Below are 18790 nucleotides of genomic sequence, written 5' to 3' on the forward strand. Positions count from 1 at the left end.
ATTTCCATTTTTTCCAGTTCTCATCATTTTTCCTTTCCCTTCTTTCCTTTCCCCTGCCCCTCCCACTACCCCTACCCCTTTGGACCTTTTCTTCCTATTTTGCATTATCGATTATTCATTCTAATCATTGGTACATTTTAGGTATACAATATAATGACATTCATCATTGGAAATTGGCACCTTTACATAGTCTCTCCTGGTTCTTATTTTTCACCCTTGCCCAGCCCTCCCTTCAACCCCTCCAGTCCTCCCTATTTACAAAGATTTTGTTCCTATTTTTCCATTTTCTCATATTAATCCCATTCCCTTATTTCCTTTCCCCTAGCCCTCCCACTTCTTTCCCCTTTGCCCCATTTCTTCCTATTTCACATTACCTATTATACATTTAGTCCTTATTTACACTTTCAGTTTCTCACACCAGAGAAACTATTTGGTATTTATACATGTGTGTCCTATTTATTTCACTTAAGAGTATGGCCTCAATGTGCATCCACTTAACTATAAATGTCTCTAATTTCTCATTTTTTATGGCTGAGTAGTACTCCATTTTATTTTTAAAAACCACATTTTCTTTATCCAGTCTCCAGTTGATGGGCATTTGGGCTGTTTCCAAGTTTTAGCTATCACAAACTGTGCTGCTATGAACATGGGCACACATATATCACTGTGGTATGATTCTTTTAATTCTTTGGGGAATATCTACAGCAGTGGAATAGCAGGGTCAAATGAGACTTCCAGTCCTAGTTCTTTGAGGTATCTCCATACTGATTTCCACAGTGCTTGCACCAGTCTACACTCCTACCAGTAGTGGAGCAGGGTTCCTCTTTCCCCACAGCCCTGCCAGCATTTGTTATTGGTTGATTTCATGATAGCATCCATTCTTTCTGGAGTGAAGTGGAATCTCAGCGTTGTTTTCATTTGCATCTCTCCAATGACCAGTGATGTTGAACATTTTTTCATGTATTTATTTGCTATTTCTACTTCTTTGTCTGAGAAATGTCTGTTCATTTCAGATGCCCATTTTTGGATTGGGTCTTTAAATTTGGGAGTTCTGATCTTTTTAAGTTCTTTATAGATTCGAGATAGTAGACCTTTGTCTGAGGAACACCAGGTGAAGATTTTTTTCCCACATTGTGGGTTGTCTCTTCACACTGCTGGTGGTTTCTCTTGCTGTGCAGAAGCTTTTTAATAAGAAGAGATCCCACTTGTTGATTGTTTGTGCTAGTTCACGGGCAACTGAGGTTTTGTTCATAAAATCTTTTCCTACACCGATGTCTTCAAGGGTTCTACCTAACCTCTGTTCCAACTGGTTCAGAGTTTCTATTTTAATATTTAGATCTTTAATCCATTTTGATTTTAGTTTAGTGCATGGTGAGAGATATAAGTCAAGTTTTAATCTTTGGCAAGTTGAAGCCCAATTTTTCCAGCACCATTTATTAAAGAGGCTATCTTTCCTCCAGTGAGGGTGTTTGGCTCCTTTATCGAAGATGAGATGGCTGAGTGTGTCTGGTGTTGTTTCTGCATGTTCTAATCTGTTCCACTGGTCCTCAAGTCTGTTTCTTTGCCAGTACCATGCTGTTTTTATCACAGTAGCTTTGTAGTAGAGTTGCAGGTTGGGGATTGTGATACCCCCTGCCATGTCTCTGTTACCTAGAATTGCTTTTGCTATTCTGGGTCTCTTCTTGTTCCAAATGAACTTTTGGATTGTTTTCTCGAGGTCCATGAAGTATGCTGCTGGGATCTCAATTAGAATTGCATTAAATCTATATAGCAGTTTTGGAAGTATGGCCATTTTCACTATATTAATCCTTCCTCCCCAGGAGCAGGGGATGTCTGTCCATTTTCTGATATCATCTTCAATCTCTCTTTTCAGAGTGCCATAGTTTTCAGAGAGGAGGTCTTTGATTTCTTTTGTTAGGTTGATTCCTAGGTATTTCAGTTTTTTGGATGCTATTGTGAAAGGAATTATTTGCCCTATTTCTCTCTCAGTGAGTCTGTCATTTGTGTAGAGGAAAGCTATTATTTTTGTGTGTTGACCTTGTAAACAGCTACTTGACTGAATTTGGTTATTAAGTTTAGAAGACTTTTGGTGGAGTTCTTGGGGTCTTCTATATAGAGTATCATGTCATCTGCAAAGAATGACAATTTGACTTCTTCATTTCCTATCTTTAGTCCTTTTATTTCTTTCTCTTGTCTGATTGCCATGGCTAATGTTTCCAGAACTATATTGAACAAGAGTGGTGATAGTGGACATCCTTGTCTTGTTCCTGATTTTAGTGTGAAGGATTTCAGTTTTTGACCATTTAGTATGATATTGGCTGTTGGTTTTTCATAGATGGCTTCTATCAGTTTGAGGTAGAGACCATCTATTCCAATTTTTTGTAGGGTTTTTATCATAAATGCATGTTGGATTTTGTCAAATGCATTTTCTGCATCTATGGAGATAACCATATGGTTTTTGTCCTTGGCTCTATTGATATAGTGTATTACATTGATTGATTTGCATATATTGAACCATCCCTGCATCCCTGGGATGAATCCCAGTTGATCAGGGTGTATGATCTTCTTGATGATCTTCTGCATTCTGTTTGCCATTATCTTATTAAGGATTTTTCTATCTATGTTCATTAGTGAGATTGGCCTCTAGTTCTCTTTTTCAGTTGGGTCTTTCTCTGCTTTGGAGATCAAGGTGATGCTTGTTTCCAGGAATGAATTTGGGAGTATTGCTTCCCTTTCAATTTCATTGAAGAGTTTAAACAGTAGTGGCAGCAGTTCCTCTCTAAATGTCTTGCAGAATTCAGCAGTGAAGCCATTAGGGCCCGGGCTTTTCTTAGTTGATAAGTTTTTAATTACATTTTCAATTTCATTGGTTGATATTGGGTTGTTCAGAATTTTTAGGTCTTCTTCCTTCAACTTTGGTAATTCATGTGTGTCTAGGAATCTGTCCATTTCTTCTGTGTTTTCCAACTTATTGGCGTATAGGTTCTGGAAGTAGGTATTGATGATCCTCTGGATTTCTGCTGGGTCTGTTGTGATTTCACTGTTTTCATTCCTAACTGCATGGATTTGGGCCTTTTCTTTCCTTTTTCTGACAAGGTTGGCTAAGGGTTTGTCAATTTTGTTGATTCTTTCAAAGAACCAACTCTTGGCTTCATTGATTTTTTTGTATCATTCTCTTAGTCTCCATTGCATTGATTTCTCCTCTGATCTTTATAATTTCCTCCCTTGTATGAGCTTTGGGGTTGTCTTGCTCTTCTTTTTCTAGAAGCTTGAGGTTCAGCATCAGGGTGTTTAATTGGGCTCGTTCTGTTTTCCTAATATGCATATTCACTGCTATGAATTTCCCTCATAAGACTGCTTTCATTGTGTCCCATAGATTCCGATATGTTGTATTGTCATTGTCATTTAATTGAAGGAACTGTCTGATTTCTTCTTTAATTTCCTCTGTGACCCATTGGTTATTCAGAAGTGTGTTGTTCAATTTCCATGTGTTTATGAAATTTTTTGAGTTTCTTTTGCTATGGATCTCCAATTTCATCGCACTATGGTCTGATAATATACAGGGGTTAACTTCAATTCCTTTGCACTTACTTAAACATGTTCTATGTGTGAGTATGTGGTCTATTTTGGAGAATGACCCATGTGCAGCTGAGAAGAATGTGTATTCTGATTTTGTGGGGTAGAAGACTCTGTAAACATCTGTTAAGTTCATTTGTTCAAGAGTTCAATTGAGTTTTATTATTTCATTACTCATTTTTTGCCTAGTTGATCTATCTATTTGTGACAGTGGGGTGTTGAGGTCCCCCACTACAATTGTATTAGTACGTATATGACTTTTCATGTCCATTAGTATTTGTTTTATATAGTTGGGCACACCATTGTTTGGTGCACAGATATTTATGATTGTCATCTCTTCCTCTTGGATTCTTCCCTTTACAAGGATGTAGTGTCCTTCTTTGTCTCTCTTAATCAGTATTGGTTTGAAATCTACTTGATCTGCCAAGAGGATAGCTACTCTTGCTTTTTTTCAGGTTCCTGTCACATGGAGTATTGTTTTCCACCCTTTAACTTTAAGTCTATGAGTTTCCTTTTGAATGAAGTGTGTTTGTTGTATGCAGCATATTGTTGGATTTTGCTTCTTGATCCATTCTGCCAGTCTATTTCTTTTGATTGGTGAATTGAGACCATTAACATTGGTGGTTATAACTGAAATGTATTGACTTGTCATTGCCATGACTTTTTCTTTTTGTTGGGTTCTCCCCCTTTACATTTAATTTCTTGTCATGCCAGTTGGGTTCATTCTGCTTTGCTTCCTGGGGTTGAGATCCTCAATGTCTGTTCCTAGGATATTGTGTAAAATTCTTTGGAGTGCTGGTTTGGTATTCACGAAGTTCCTAAGGTGCTGTTTGTCATGAAAGTATCTTATTTCTCCATCCATTTTGAAAGATAGTTTTTCAGGGTACATCAATCTGGGTTGGAGGCTGTTTTCTTTTAGGGCTTGGAATATGTCACTCCAAGCTCTTCTTGCCTTGATGGTTTGTGTTGAGAAGTCTGCTGTGATTCTGATGGGCTTTCCTTTGTATGTGATTTGTTTCTTTTCTCTAACTGCTTGTAGAACTTTGTTCTTCTGTTGAGTTTCTGGAATCTTAACAATTATATGACTATGTGTAGATATTTTTTGATCAAGGCTAGTTGGAGTCCTATATGCCTCATTTATCTGTATGTCAAGCTCTTTTCCCCTGCTTGGGAAGTTTTCTGCCCTTATTTCTGTGAAGAGATTTTTTATGTCACCTCCACTCTCTCCTGTTTCTTCATTGACTCCAATCAGTCTTATGTTATTCTTCTTTGCATCATCTAGCAGCTGCTGGATTGATTTCTCATGTTCCCTTATAATTTTGAAGCAATTTTTCTTTTCCTGGTCACTAATTGCAATCTTATCTTCTATATCTGAAATTCTGTCCTCACATTGGCTCATTCTTCTGTGTAGACTTTCAAAGGAGTTTTTTATGTCCTGGAAATCTATTTGCATCTGTTTTATGGATTCCATTTGTTTCTTATGTTGGGATTCCATCATGTTCCTGAGCGCCTCTCTAGATTTATTAATCACGTCTTGTACTAGGGGCACAATTTCTCCTGTTATCTGAGAAATTATTTCTGATTTCATTTTTTCCAGATCCCCTTTCATTGCCAGTTCAGTGGGTCCAGGTGGTTGAGTATCAGAGTGTTCCATCTCATTTCCCTTAGGGGTTGCTGTAGGTGATCTGGAAGTCTGGTTTTGAGACTTATTTACATGTTTTCTCATTTTGACTGGGCCAGGGGGCTGTTAGCACCTGCCTGGATTACCTCCTCTGAGCTGGGAGAGGTGGGACAGGGGCCGGGAGCAGCAGTAGGGATGGTGGCCCAAAAGCCCTTTCTTGTGGGCCAGGAGCGGTGGGAGGGATGGTCACCTGGAAGCCCCTTCCTCTGCCCCAGGAGCAGTGGGACAGAAGGTGGCCCAAAAGCCCTTTCCTCTGGGCTGGAAGCAGAGGGAGGGATGGTGACCAGGAAGCCCCTTCCTCTGAACCAGGAGCAGTGGGACGTCAGCTTAGAAGCCCCTACCTCTGGGCTGGGAGCAGCGGGACTCAGTACTGTGGTCTGGTGGTCTGGTGTCCTCTGCGTCTTTGTAGTGTGGAACTAGGTGTCTGTACGGGGGGGGGGGGGGTGTCCAGTGGATTGTTGCCAGGGCACGGGCTGATTTGGTGTGTTCCGCGTGACTTGGGACCTTGGTAGGGCGTGCACAGGCCTGCCTGTCTGCCTGTCCCTGACTTATTTTACCAATCCTTTGCTCCTGTCCCTACGGTTAACCTCCCAAATTAACTATCTAGAGTTTAACTACTTGGATCAGTTCTGCTAAGACAAAGAGCTACTTATTTTATTCATTTAAATTGCATCTCATGAATGAAAGTGAGGTAGTGTGGCTGGGAAAACTAACTCTCAACTTGCTAGATGTCAATTATGCCAACTTTGTGGTCTCACAACATTGAGCAATGAAGTCCCAAACCAAAGGAATAGGTCAGGTGAGTGTTACTGGAAATAGGAACAGGGAGAACACCTCCTGGGTGTCCTGGAGGGATCCTAAATGGGTGGCCCCTGAGGCCCTTTGTCATGGGTACTTTTTACAGCAAAATCACAACATGGCTACAACACAGGTCAAACTACAATCAATCTATAGGGTTACAAGTATAGTCACTTACCTCATATGATCCCATAGGGCAGTGATGTGAACATCATTCATTAACTTCAGCTTATCTAAACCTTCTAATCATCCAAAGAGCAAAGGCATTCCTGGAAAGGGGTCAGAGTATGGGTTCAGAGGTTCTGGTCACCTACCTATGCATCTGACGCCTATCTGGTCTCCCTGGACCAGGTGATGCTAATTACAGTACAGTCCCAAAGTGCTATCAATCTACAGGAAGGCTTGCAGTCTTGGCTACTCTGTCTTTATCTTGAGGTCTGCCTCTCTCTAGATTTGCCGCCAGCCGCAATCTTGATGTGTCTTGTCTTCTGCATTCATTCCCTTAAAGGCCTGATCTCTCTCTGCCTACTAATTTCTAACTAAGTTGTCTATAATAGTAGGATAGAGAAAAATAAAAAACAACAGGCAGACAGGATACAAGGGCATCAGGACTTTTAAATGGTACTTTTAAGAAAAACTGTAGCTTCAGGGCACAAGTTACTCAAGCCTTTTTCCTTTCTAGGAAACTCACTGGAAAAAATTCCTGGAAGTCTTAAAGACATAGAAAGTCTATAAATTGGGCTCTGGAACTGTCCCTTTCACCTGTAAATTGTGCTTCCTCCATCCTCAAGGAGGCAGCAATATTAGTAGGCAACAGATCTCAACTTCAAACACATGGAAACTGCTTGCATTCTGACAGCCCACCGGATGGGTAACCTGACAGGCAGTAGGAATACACATCCTAGGTCATTCATCTTGAAGACACTCCCAAAATTCCATTAATTATTAACCCAGCTCCAACTCATAAAGAGCCTCTCTCTCTTAAGGGCTACCACTCTATTTCTTTGAGTATGTATCTTTTACTTCCCATGCCTCTTACTGATGCATCCTGAATTTTTTTTTCCACAATGGGAGTCACCCATTCTGCAAACTTATTCTATGAGAAAGATGGATTAGGACTCAGACAAGTGACAAAAAGGGCTATTTCCAGTGTGACTTGTAAGGATCTTGAAAGTCATGACTCCCATTTTCCTTCCAAGAGAAAACCTGAACAAACTGAAGATCAGCAACTTTCCTTAGAACCATCAGAGATTTGAGGTCACGGGCAAACTGCTGCCTGGAAACTGGATAGAGGTAAGTGGATGAGAGATAGAGGTAAGTGGATGAGAAAAACCACAGCCCGCAAAGAGACAAACCCCAGGAACAGAGAGGGCGCATAAGAACTGCCACTGACAGGGTAACAACTCTTTAAACTACAATTGATGAATTGCTGAAGACTCAATGATGACACTGTTAAGAATTTAAACTTTTAAGAAGGTCCATTTCTTTAAGTCTGACATACAAGAGGCTCACCAGATTCTCATTCTGAAGATGGAGAACCATCTTGTACTTCTATTATAGACAACTAAGCTAGGTAAAAATATTATGAGCTGTCAGATAGGGATAGAACCTTGCAAGAGTCAGGGTAAAAGTGAAAATGCATTACAACTGTGGCCGGAGGCCCATCTGATGGAGACCAGGCCTCAAGATGAAGACAGAATGACCAGGCCTAAGATAAGTGGCAATGATACAGGAAATGATACCAGAGATGAAATATGAAATATTATATCTCCTTACCTGTTAGATGTCTGATACACTGAGCTGGTGTTCTTTAAAAATTGAATAACAGGGCTGGGGATTTAGCTTAGTGGTTTTGCTGCCTGCTGTGCAAGCACGAGGACCCGAGTTCGATCTCCAGTACCAAAAAAAAAAATTGAATAATCAAGTCTAGGAGCAATGGAGGTTAAGGGTAGGAAGATATTTATTGATAAGATAGCTCCTGAGAGGTAGGAGGGGACTCCACTTTACAGAGGAGTTTTGTGGATGAAATGTGGATGAAAAGAATGAAGACTTCTAGGAAATGGTGGGTCCAGAGGTCCCGGTCACCCACTGAGGTGACTGATGTATATCTAGACTTCATCAGGCCCAGTGCCCTTTGAGGAAGTATACAAGTCTGGTTATCTTGTCTTTATCTTGAAGCCTCGTCTCTAACAGATGTGTCCCCAGCCAGAGTTGTGATGTGTTTCACCTTTGTCCTGACTCTCTCGAGGACCTAGCCCTATTTGACTGGCTATAATATTTCTATCTAACTCAGCTATGTATAATACTAAAACCTGGCCTAATGAATTCTAGATAGACATCAGTCATCCCTGTGGGTGATCAAGACCCCCAGACTCATCCCTTCCTGAAAAATTCTTTGTTCTTTCCACCTGTACTTGCTATGTGACTTGGTTCCCCACTGGATCAACATTATGTAAATGACTATACTTATAACTGATCATAGATGTAACCCACACTGTACTCATGTGATTGTGCTCTATAGAACTTCCCCTAAGAAGTGGGGTCCTCTGCAAGCCACTTTCAGGCTCTGTACTCCGCTCAGGAGCTGTATCTCTCCCCTTCAATAAATATTCCCACTGTTAACCTTCATTGTTCCTAGAACTCATTCTTCAATTTTAGAGAGCACGAACTCAATGTATTGGACATCTAGCGTGTTGAGAGTTACAATATTTCCCTAATATCATATTTGGAGGCCCTATATCATTTTCTATATCACTTTTAGCAGGAAAGAAGAAACATAACCATTAAAAAAATATTCAGAGACCTCTGTTCTCCTTAACATGGCTTTCTCTCATGGCACTGTCTTTTACCAGAATAGGACAGACTTGAGTTTCACTGAAGTCCAACATGGGAAATGGAAATACTTAGTCCCCAAGACTGGAGTTACACAAAAGTCTAACATGGCAAAGGGAAATATTCAATCCTCAATGTTGCAGTCTACGACCATGGCACAACACAAAAGGATGAAAGGTTACTCAAAGATTACTGAGTCAATGTCCAATCCATACTCCAAAAGGGCCCAGAAGGGCTACCATTAATTGAGACCCTCTCAGCATGAGAGAGTCTCAAACAACAGCCCCAAACTGAAGCATCTGTGGCCTTTTATAGAGAGAACCATGAAGCAAGGATCAAAGAAAAAGGAAGGCAGGAATTCATGTAGAAAGCAGGGGAAAACCAGAGGATGGTGAGGATAGTCTGTGAAATGACTTGTTCTGGGACTGATTTAAATGATAAATGAGTATGGGAGGACAAAGGCCAGAGCATTTAATCCCAAACCAATGCATTTTGATCCTACTGTGACTTGTGTCCCAGTAGGCTATCTTTTAAGCTCTAAGCCTGCACTCCAGGAGGTTTAAGGCTTGTGGCTCTACAAGCTCCTTATCTCTGAGTATCCATCTCATACATATGTCTGGCCAATGCTCCCACAGCCCAAGACTTGAGTTTCACCAAAGTTTAACGTGGGAAAGGGAAATATCCACAGTCCACCAGTGAGGGAAATGGGAACTACCCTTCTCCTTTTCATTTCTGACTTCCTCTCTGCATGTGGTGAAGACAAAGCTCACCAAGCTGGCAGTGACAGGGAGAGCTTGGTCCAAGCTCAGGGAGGCATGGCCACCTGTGTGGTTCCTTCCGGGACAGGAGCCAGGTCCCACACAGGTCAGATTAATTCTCTACTCCAGTTGGAATATCTAAGGAAGAAATAAAGAATCAATCAACTATCAAGTTTTCCAAATGTCCAACTAGAATCATGAAGCTACCAAGCCATGGAAGAGATTTTAAAAGCCATGGAAGTTCCATTCTTTTCTAACTAGCTTGGTAATGGGTGGCATTAGAATTATAAATTAAAGCTCAGATACTGGTTATTCCTGGAATGACTCAGTGGGGAAAGCAATGGACTTATAATTAGGAAACAAGAGTAGCAGTTCTAACTCCAATACTCAATGAATTGCTTAACCTCTGTGAATCTTAATGCTTTGTCTGTAGCAGAGAAATAACCACATCCACTCCATTAAATTGAATGACATGTGTACTAATATAATTTAGATGTGGGATGTAACAACGAAATATAAGGTAGTATTATTTTTAAAAAGAAACAATATTAAAAAGTTGAAATGATAGCATTTCAATAAAATAAAACATTTGAACTCAATATTTAAAGAATGCAGAAGACATAAGGCAACATATAGGGAAAGGAGCCAGATATTTAAACAAAGAATCAAGAAAATGCATTTGTCTGAGTGTTGGGGGAAAAAAAGATAAAATGAAAACTTGGAGCACTTCAACTCTCAGGACATACCTCACCTCTGCAGAGTTTCCACCATAACCCAATGGCTAGTAACCCTTACCTTGGAATGTTTCAGAGTGGATGTATTATATACAGATGAGTTCAGTAGAAATATTATTGGCAGTCAGATAGGGCCAGGTCCTTGAGAGAGTCAGAACAAAGGTGGAATACACCACAGCTGCAGTTAGAGACATATCAGTTGGAAACTGGGCCTCAAGATAAAGACAAGATGACCAGACCCGTATACTTTCTCAAAGAACAAACACTGGGCCTAATAAAGTCCAGATAGACATCAACCACCCCGGTGGGTGACCAGAGACCTCTGGACTCACCACTTCCTAGAAGAATCTCTGTTCTTTCCATCCATGCTTGTTATGTGACTTTTTTCCAAACTGGACCACTATTACCTAAGTGACTGTGCTTGTAACCTTATTGGATGATCATGACTGTGGCCCACGTTGTACCCACATGGGTTTTACTCCACAGAACTCTCCTACAGAGTGGGGTCCCCAGCTACCAATTCGGGACCCCTCTAGGCCCTCAGGAACTTTCCTATCAATAAATTTCTTCCTACTCTTAACCTCCGTTGTTCCTAGAATTCATTCTTCAATTTTTAGCTAATAAGAACTGAGTGTATCAACAGCTAACAGGTTGAGAGATACAATATTTCATATTCATCTCTGGTATTATTTCCTGTATCAGAAGCATCTAAGGAAGCTTTGTAAAAATGCACATGTTCAGGCTCACCTCAGGAAATTCTGATTCCACAGGTCTGGCTTGGAGTTGTGCATTTTAAAAAGCTCCACAAATGATACTGAAAAATACTCCTGGGTTAAAATCACCGTAAATGGAAAACTTTGAAGCTCTGGAAGGTTGAGCTTCTTGCCTGGACCCAACATTGAGTGGCAGAGGCAGGACTGCAGCAAGGTGCTTTCACTCCCACATGTGTGCTCTTTTCCATGGTAAAATCCTGGAAAACAAGGTCAGACTTCATTCACCTGGTTATGATGGCTGAGCCTCGTTGACATCAGACAGAAGCTTGCTCTCTGAGGGATGGAGTCCAGGAGAAAGCCAGAGTCATGATGCATTAATTTAAGTGAGAGGAGAGCACATTAAAGGTGAAGGAAGAGAGCTATAAAAAATGGAGACAGATCAGTCAAGGCTATAGCAAGGCAAAGCTGTGGAGACATCACGTTGCCTACAAAGGACAGCACTGATTAGTAGAAACCTCTGTACCTTTTCAGCCTCCGTGTGGATATAAGAATGCAGCTGAGGCCCCAATGAGACCCCCTCCAGCCCTCCAACCTCAGAGAGAATTTTATTTATTTTTTCTTTTTTTGGTACCGGGGATTGAACTCGGGTCCTTGTGCTTGTGCAGCAGACGGCAAAACTACTGAGCTAAATCCCCGGCCCTAAGAGAGAATTTTAAACCTGTGCAAAGGGCATTCAAGACCCCAGGAAACAGGCTGAAACAATCTACCCTACAAGGGGTGGCATAGTGAATATATCAACCCAATGACTTAGTTTCATTGACAAATTTCTGAAACTTCCATCACTTTACACTAGCACTATCAGCTGGAAACAAAGCCTTCAACACAAGAATCGTTGGGAGACATTTCTTACTACCCTCCTCTATGATGCAAAACAATCCATCTACCTCAAGATTCCTTCAATTAATCTCACCAATTCATTTTGCCAAGTAGTTATACAGTCACAGGTCTGGGTGATAAGGACAGGGACGTTTGGGCAGTGGACAGGAGGTAGCACTATTTACCACACCAAATAATTTTCTGATAATACTCACGACCTTTTCTTCTTATCAAGATTTAATTGATCTATATTGACACCAGTGAATGAGGGAGTGAATAAAGACTGTTAGTGATTCAACACATATTTATTATTAGGTCTGTTACGGACTCGGTCATGTTTTACACTATCTTCAGGGGATGTCCTGGAAAATAGTGCTCACTCTACAAACTTGCTTGATGTCAAAAAGCAGTCTGTCATACGAAATCAGCAGCCAGTTTATTAACATGTAATTAACACAAGAGAAGAAGGCAAAGTTATTTTTTAAGCTCATTCAAAATGACAATCAAACATGAAATTATAAAAAAGACTGATATAAGGATGTCCAAGGAAAACTTGGGCTTATTGGTGTCTAAAACACCACCATATGGATGTGAAGAACCCTGAATCCCCAGGGAGTGGGGAGAGGAACTGGATGGCTTTGCTATTATACATCTTTGTGAGCCCTGCACACACGTGCCTCGAAGGCAGGACTGACATTTGTGTGTGTCATGGGGCCCTTGCAGAGGCACGGCCCAGATCACTGGCCTCCTCCTGAAGCCATGTCCATAGTATCTCTGCAGAATATACTGTACCAGGGTTTCCAGAATCTTCATGATGCTATCAGTGGAGAACTCAGGATTCTCAAGTTGGGAACATAAACACTTCTGGCATTTCTGAGCAAAAAGCCGCATAAACACCTGGCCCTGGCATGTCCAGTGGTCCCAGTACACATGGCACAGGATCTTCACCTGGGCAGAATCCCAACTTTGATGACACAAGGTACACGAGAACCTGCAAGTCAAAGGGAAGAATCCATTGCTGTGAACTCAGCCAGCTGAACTCATCCCTAGGATGCATCTGAATTTGGGACAACACTTGCTGTATCTGGACTGCCACACTCTCCGGGACATGAAGTGAGAAGAGTTTTGCTGACATGGCTTTTTCACACATACGTGTCAAGGCTGCCTCTTGGCTAGTAAAACCATTTTTGGGTGCCACAGAGGGAATAAGAATTTCTATCATCCATGGTAAATTTGTTTCTCATTTTGATAACAGAAAATTTTTAAGGAAGTAACTATTTGGAGGCAGTCATTATAATCGATGCCTGACAGTGTTATTCCTTATCACCTTTACATCATTCCTATGAAATAGGCAACATTGAGCTCAACATCCATATAAGGAAACAGTCATAAAAGACATACAAGATATGTGGTAGAAGCATGGCTGCCTGACACTAAGCCATTTGACACCAACCTTGTTTATCTGCTTACCGTACTGTATCATCTCTAAGAAGCAATATAACTCATCTCGCATCCAGGGAAACAGATTAGGACCTGGAGCCACAATATTCACTTGAAGGTCGAGGTGCATGGTTTTCATTACAAAACGTCAGATAAAGTACATCCCTTCCCTAAACCTTAATTTTTAAGTTCATTAAAAAAAATTGTGGGTTTTTTGATCAGGTTTAAATGAGACAAATTTGAATGATGATGGTGATGGCCAATGGAAAATACTGTGAATGTACAAATTTTAAAGACATGTTGCCAAAAATGATGGAATAAGTGTGCAAAGTGAAGAGGACTATTTTGAACATTTTGAAGGGCATTGATGGTGTGTCTTTTACTGAATTCCATTTTTAAAATTCAGACACTCATTTATTTTCTGAACACTCCGTGTATGTAAAAGCTCTTAATACACTGTGAGACAATTTGAAAAGCTGACTGATATCTTCCAAAAGTGTGTTGGTAGATTGTTCTTCCCATCTCAGTATGACTATCAACTTAATTTACCTGAACAGAAGAAATGCTTTCCTGATGGGGACAGGACCAAAATGGAAAGAGCCATTGTGAGGCTCACAAAGAGCTCTGGTCAGGGTGCAGGCAGATTCTTACACAGATCACTGGATTACATAAAAGCAGAACAAAGTCATCGGTGCATAGGCTCAGCTCAGCCAAATGGCCTGAAAACTGTGCGTCAGAGCTACAACTGAAATTAATGAATTCTTTAGCTCAAAATATATAGTTTACATAATGTTTACAAATGGATTATTTCAAAATACATATCATGTATTTATATTATACACACAACAGTTCTCTCTTGACAGTGTAGAAGAAAGAACACTGACTCTGCTTAGAAGGACAGAGGACACCTTAAGGAGGAGGTGACCTGCAGTGTTCCTTGAAGGATGACCAAGGAGGGAATGGGGCAAGGGGCTGCCAAACAGGCAAAACATCTTAGTGTTAGGCAGCAAGTCGGCACTCGCAGGCCTGGTACCAGGCAGCTAGGGCTACAGGATAAGCAAAGAAGATGTGATATTTTCCCTTTGTTTCATTAGGCATTACCTATAGCGAAGAAACACACAAACTTGTGGTTTCAAATGTTAGCCCAGAAGAATGTAGCATCTTCTGGGCATGCTGATGAGGTTCAGACCATGGGTGAAGAGCTGGAAACTTCTCAAGGTCTCAAAACAAACCAAGTGGAAAACATTCACCTAAGGAGTAAACAGGAACTCGGTCTCAAGTTGGTCAACACAGCACGTGTTCCTTGTGAAAGAAAAGAGGCTTCACAAGAAGGAAAAGATGAAAGACCTTTAATCATATAAAGACCCATTAATCATATAAATGTAACCTGAGACCACACTCAAAGCAAGTACCATCATGGCAGTTGGCTTCCTTCATTGCTTGAAGGTGTAGTCTCTCACCCACATTGAAAATTTGTTATTTTGCTATAAACTCTACCTGTCCTCTATAGAGACTGCCTACACATCTCATCAGAAATCTTTCTTTGAAGACACAAAGAAACATGGCACAGTGAGTCTGGTTCCTCCGACGTTAGGACCTGCATGTGCTGGAACCCTGATATGTTAGAAACAGGCTTTCAGGTGACAGGTGTGGAGTCTCCATGCTCAGGGAAGCCTAAAGCTGAACATGCAGGGTGTGGCTAATGGTCCAAAAGGATTGGAGCAGCACAGGGCTGAGGCAGGCTGGGCAGGCAGGCAGCAGCACAGTAGGTGAGAGAGAAAGAGGATGAGGGATGCAGGGTGCTATTTACAGGGAGAGGAGCTGATTGTCCACACAGCCACTCTCACCCTTGGGCAAGCTAGGGACCTGGTTCCTACAACCTGGAGACTTGCTGGGGGCTAGAAAGGGAATGGCCAGAAAGAGACTACAGAACACCAGGAAATAGGTTTTTGACTTAGCTTTTGCAGCCACATTCTTCCCTATCACCCCGGGGCCTTTGATAAAGTAGTATTCAAAGTGACTACTCCATCTTAATCAGTCCTTAGCATGCTAAAGAAGGACCAGGTCTCAGACTTGTCCTGGGCTGGGCCACAGCCAGGAGACATGCTACAGCCTGGGGAGGCTCACTGGGACCCAGGAGGGTGTTTCCGGAGGGCTTTATGGTCATCTGCACCAGATCACACAGCAAAGGGGGATGCATTCTGCCAGGATTTCCAGGAACATTTAGGGGAGGAAATCAAGTAAAAGAATAAGCTTTCTGCACATAAACAAGATGGAAACTTGCAGTTTATCCTTTAGACCCGAAAGAGCACTGAGATAGCAAAAGGCCAGAGACCTGGTGCCTTTCTTTCAACAAGCTCTCAGAGAGACAAATCAACAAGAAACTCAGCCTCTCTGCTCAGGAAACTCTCGTGCTGAACAAATCCCCACTCACCTGCCAGGTGCTGTCTGCTGGTGCTGCTTCCACTTGGGGGCCACAGAATCAGGCTCAATGTCTTCATTCAACTTCAGGGTCCACTTGGCCCAGGGTTTCTCCTGCTGGATCAGTTCTTGAAACGTCTGCTCCCACGTTCTAATGTCCAAAACCATTCTGCCCCTCTCGGGATGGAGGTTAGTGTTTGCTGAAATACCTTCAATTTAGCTCACTCTCCAGGAAGTGAAGTTTCTGATTGCTTGTGCAGTTGAGTTTCTGTTTCCTAGTTTTTACTTTCGTTTTTAGATTGGGCACTCAGAGCACTTCTCCCTTCTGAAGACAGAGGGCAGCACAGTTTTGTTACTTCATGGCTTTGATGAGCTGCTGCCTGAGTCCAGAGCTGTGGTCTGGATCCCGAGAGGGCCGGAAGTTAGTTTTCATTTCCTTTTTCTCTCGTTTCGAAAATAATCGGGATGCTCCTTCTGGCACCGGGATAAAGGAACTGTGATTGAGAGCCAGTCCGCACGGGCGGGGATGCTCACATCCTCCTGGAGAGGAGAGTAAGTGGGAGGCTGTGGTCAACACCTGTCTCATACACTTGCTGACTCCCGGAAACTTGCATCTGAAGGGGCTTTTTTCCTGATAGTTTGCAGGTGAGCCACACAGAGAGCGGGGATGCTGAGCCGAAAGCCACAAAGCAAATAAGTAACAGGGATGAAGCCTGAACCCGGGTGTCTGTGACTCTGATACCTGCAGAGTGCACCCACCTCCCTCCCTGAGAAGCAGCAGGAATGGAGTTTCAGGTTCCAGGCTGGAACACTGGAGCCACAGGCAGAGGAACCAGGGTGAACTCTGAATCAGTGGCTTTGTCTGACACATTTCCTGCATCTGGCCTCCAGACCAGGCTCCATGAGGTATTATTGAGCTCACTGAGGACAGGAGGAATCCCAATGCTTTCCTCGTCATCAGTAAGGAAAAGATGAAGAAAGAGCAGGGAAAAAGTAAATTAGAGCTCCTTTTTCGTTCACATAACACATTTAAAGCAACTCATTCTTTACTTCAAGGGGTTTTAACTCCAGGATAATCAAACTGTGGAATTCATTAGTTTAAAGAGACTCAAAACCCTTGTGACACCTCTGCCCATTTTAATGAAACTCAGTGAAGGAGAATTACATACCCAGAAAACGTTGAAATCACAAGATCCTGAAATTTAATGGAAGAGGCTGCCTTGCTATACCTTGCCACTGTGCCTACACAATACATTATGGACAATCACAAGGACATAAAGGGAACCAGTGGAATTAAGGAAAAGCAAAATTACAGAGTTGCCTTAAATAGACCAAATAACATATTTATCAACTGTCTATAAACTTATAGTCCCACTGTGCTTACTATCCAGCAGAGCTCAGTGTAGCACAAAAGGGCAGACATCATCTAGTACATTCATTCCAACACTGAACTACTGAGAATTGATTTTTCTTTGCCTCTCTTTTCAGAATTGATGTGTGTTTTTATTACTTTGAGGATCCTTCCTCTTTTCCAGCTGTCTTTCAGCAGTTCTCCATTTCCCCCCTTCTCTCACTTCTGTCTGCTTTTCCTATTAATTAAAGCACAGGTCTGTAGCCAGTCTGCCCACTTCGGACCACCTTGGTGGTCTTACCAAAACCCTGAACATCCCTGTGATTCAGTTTTCACCGCTAAAAATAGGGATAATAATGTTCCATGCTCACAGGGTACTAAATGCTTTTTAAAGCAGCTACTGGCACTAGAATATAGAAGTGTTTGATATTTTTGTCATTGTTGCTATGCTGCATGTTTCTTTGACGTTACTGTGACACCTTTCTTAAGTATTTTGTGAATACAAGACAAATCACAAATACCTATTTTTTAAATTATAGTATAGGCAGTAAAATTATAAGAACATATCTAATAGTCAAAGAGCATGATAGTCACTTAGGAATGCAGACTAAACAGAAATGTACTTGATTCCCATGCTTTACCTCCATCCACTTTGTGCACCTCCCTAAACAAGGCTAGCTCTTCCCTAGGACATACACCAATCTCTGTCTTGATGGCCAGAAAACTGGTGAAAGGTGACAAAAGTGTAACAAACTGTGATGTCTAGAGTCAGGTGCTGCTCTGGCCCAGGGGCTAGGTCTGCTAGGAAACCCTTCCAAGGGAACAAAGATTATATTAAACCCCTCAGAAAGAAATAAGACAATAATTTATAGGGTTTCAAAGGGGTGGTTTGTTCCAGCATTTCTATAAAAACTTGGTTGACTTCAGGCCTCTTGGGGTCCACCACTGGGATGATGGGGTCTGCCTTGATAGAGAGCCACATTGTTTATTTTATTTTATATGTAGAAAGAATTTCCATAAGCTTAAAGAAAGCTGAGACCTAAAGAGGAGAGATGACCAACCCAGGGTTGCCCGGCTTGATTAGGCCACTATAAATAGAGCTTTGACTGCCATTAGTGGCAGCCACTTCCTCTTTTTCAGCACAGGTTTTCTTAAAGCCAAGGTCAGATCACTTCCTACTCTGTTTCATGGCTGTGGTAAACATGTGTACCCTACAGGAGCGGGGTCAGTAACCACCTGACCAATGGCCAGTGTTGGGAAACAAGTGGATCAAAGTATACCCTTCATGAACTTTCTTCTGGGTGCTCTTACTCCATGGTTCGCATCTCAGAGTTACTATGTGTACTGCAACTGCTGTATCAGATCTGCTTTTGAAAGAACCCAGTCCACACAAAAAGAAACTTATTTTATCTTTCTTCATTTCCATCTCATGTATGAAAAAGGTGGTTTCCACATGACTTTAAGGAGCATGGGAGTCACCACTCTTATCCTCACAGAATGAAAAGCTGAACAAACTGAAGAACAGCAACTCTGCTTGGTACCATGAGATACTTGAGGTCACAGGGCACACTGCAGCCTGGGAACTGGAGAGAAACAGGTGGAAGTGAAGA

The 18790-nt window shown here is 41.7% G+C and overlaps 2 protein-coding genes across 6 annotated transcripts in view; both read right to left on the reverse strand.

Annotated features, from left to right (window-relative positions):
- Window positions 1-15974, reverse strand: part of LOC101715613 (receptor-transporting protein 4) — a 34799-nt gene extending 18825 nt beyond the window's left edge. The window contains exon 1 of one of the 3 annotated variants that reach the window (XM_087186718.1): window positions 15843-15974. The gene's annotated coding sequence lies outside the window, so the exon portion shown is untranslated. Of the gene's footprint in view, window positions 1-6233; window positions 6329-11126; window positions 11212-15842 lie in introns of those variants that run through there. The other 2 variants (XM_087186717.1, XM_087186716.1) reach the window with 2 other exon arrangements.
- Window positions 11218-16026, reverse strand: Rtp4 (receptor transporter protein 4). Of its 3 annotated transcripts, none has more exons than XM_087186719.1 (3): window positions 15843-16026; window positions 12761-12959; window positions 11218-11349 (listed from the first exon to the last, which is right to left on the reverse strand). In XM_087186719.1, the coding sequence occupies exons 1-3, from the start codon at window positions 15995-15997 to the stop codon at window positions 11218-11220; spliced, it is 486 nt and encodes a 161-aa protein (XP_087042845.1). In that variant the 5' UTR covers window positions 15998-16026. The 3 variants fall into 3 exon arrangements, with proteins under 3 accessions (XP_087042845.1, XP_004834864.1, XP_004834863.2); XM_004834807.4 differs by lacking the exon at window positions 11218-11349 and adding an exon at window positions 11357-12379; XM_004834806.3 differs by lacking the exon at window positions 11218-11349 and having other exon boundaries at window positions 11359-12959.
- Window positions 16027-18790: the final 2764 nt, after the last annotated feature.

Source organism: Heterocephalus glaber, unplaced genomic scaffold, assembly GCF_053883595.1.
Source record: "Heterocephalus glaber isolate CG9 unplaced genomic scaffold, H.glaber_assembly_v1.0 deba00001504, whole genome shotgun sequence".
Taxonomy (NCBI): domain Eukaryota; kingdom Metazoa; phylum Chordata; class Mammalia; order Rodentia; family Bathyergidae; genus Heterocephalus; species Heterocephalus glaber.

Excerpts from the sequence above, each read along its gene's own strand:
- Rtp4 (XM_004834806.3), bottom strand. The coding sequence starts at position 15,997 with ATGGTTTTGGACATTAGAACGTGGGAGCAGACGTTTCAAGAACTGATC. Across the intron at positions 12,960-15,842 it reads CAGCAGACAGCACCTGGCAG|GTTCTCGTGTACCTTGTGTC; the intron begins GTGAGTGGGGAT and ends TTTGACTTGCAG.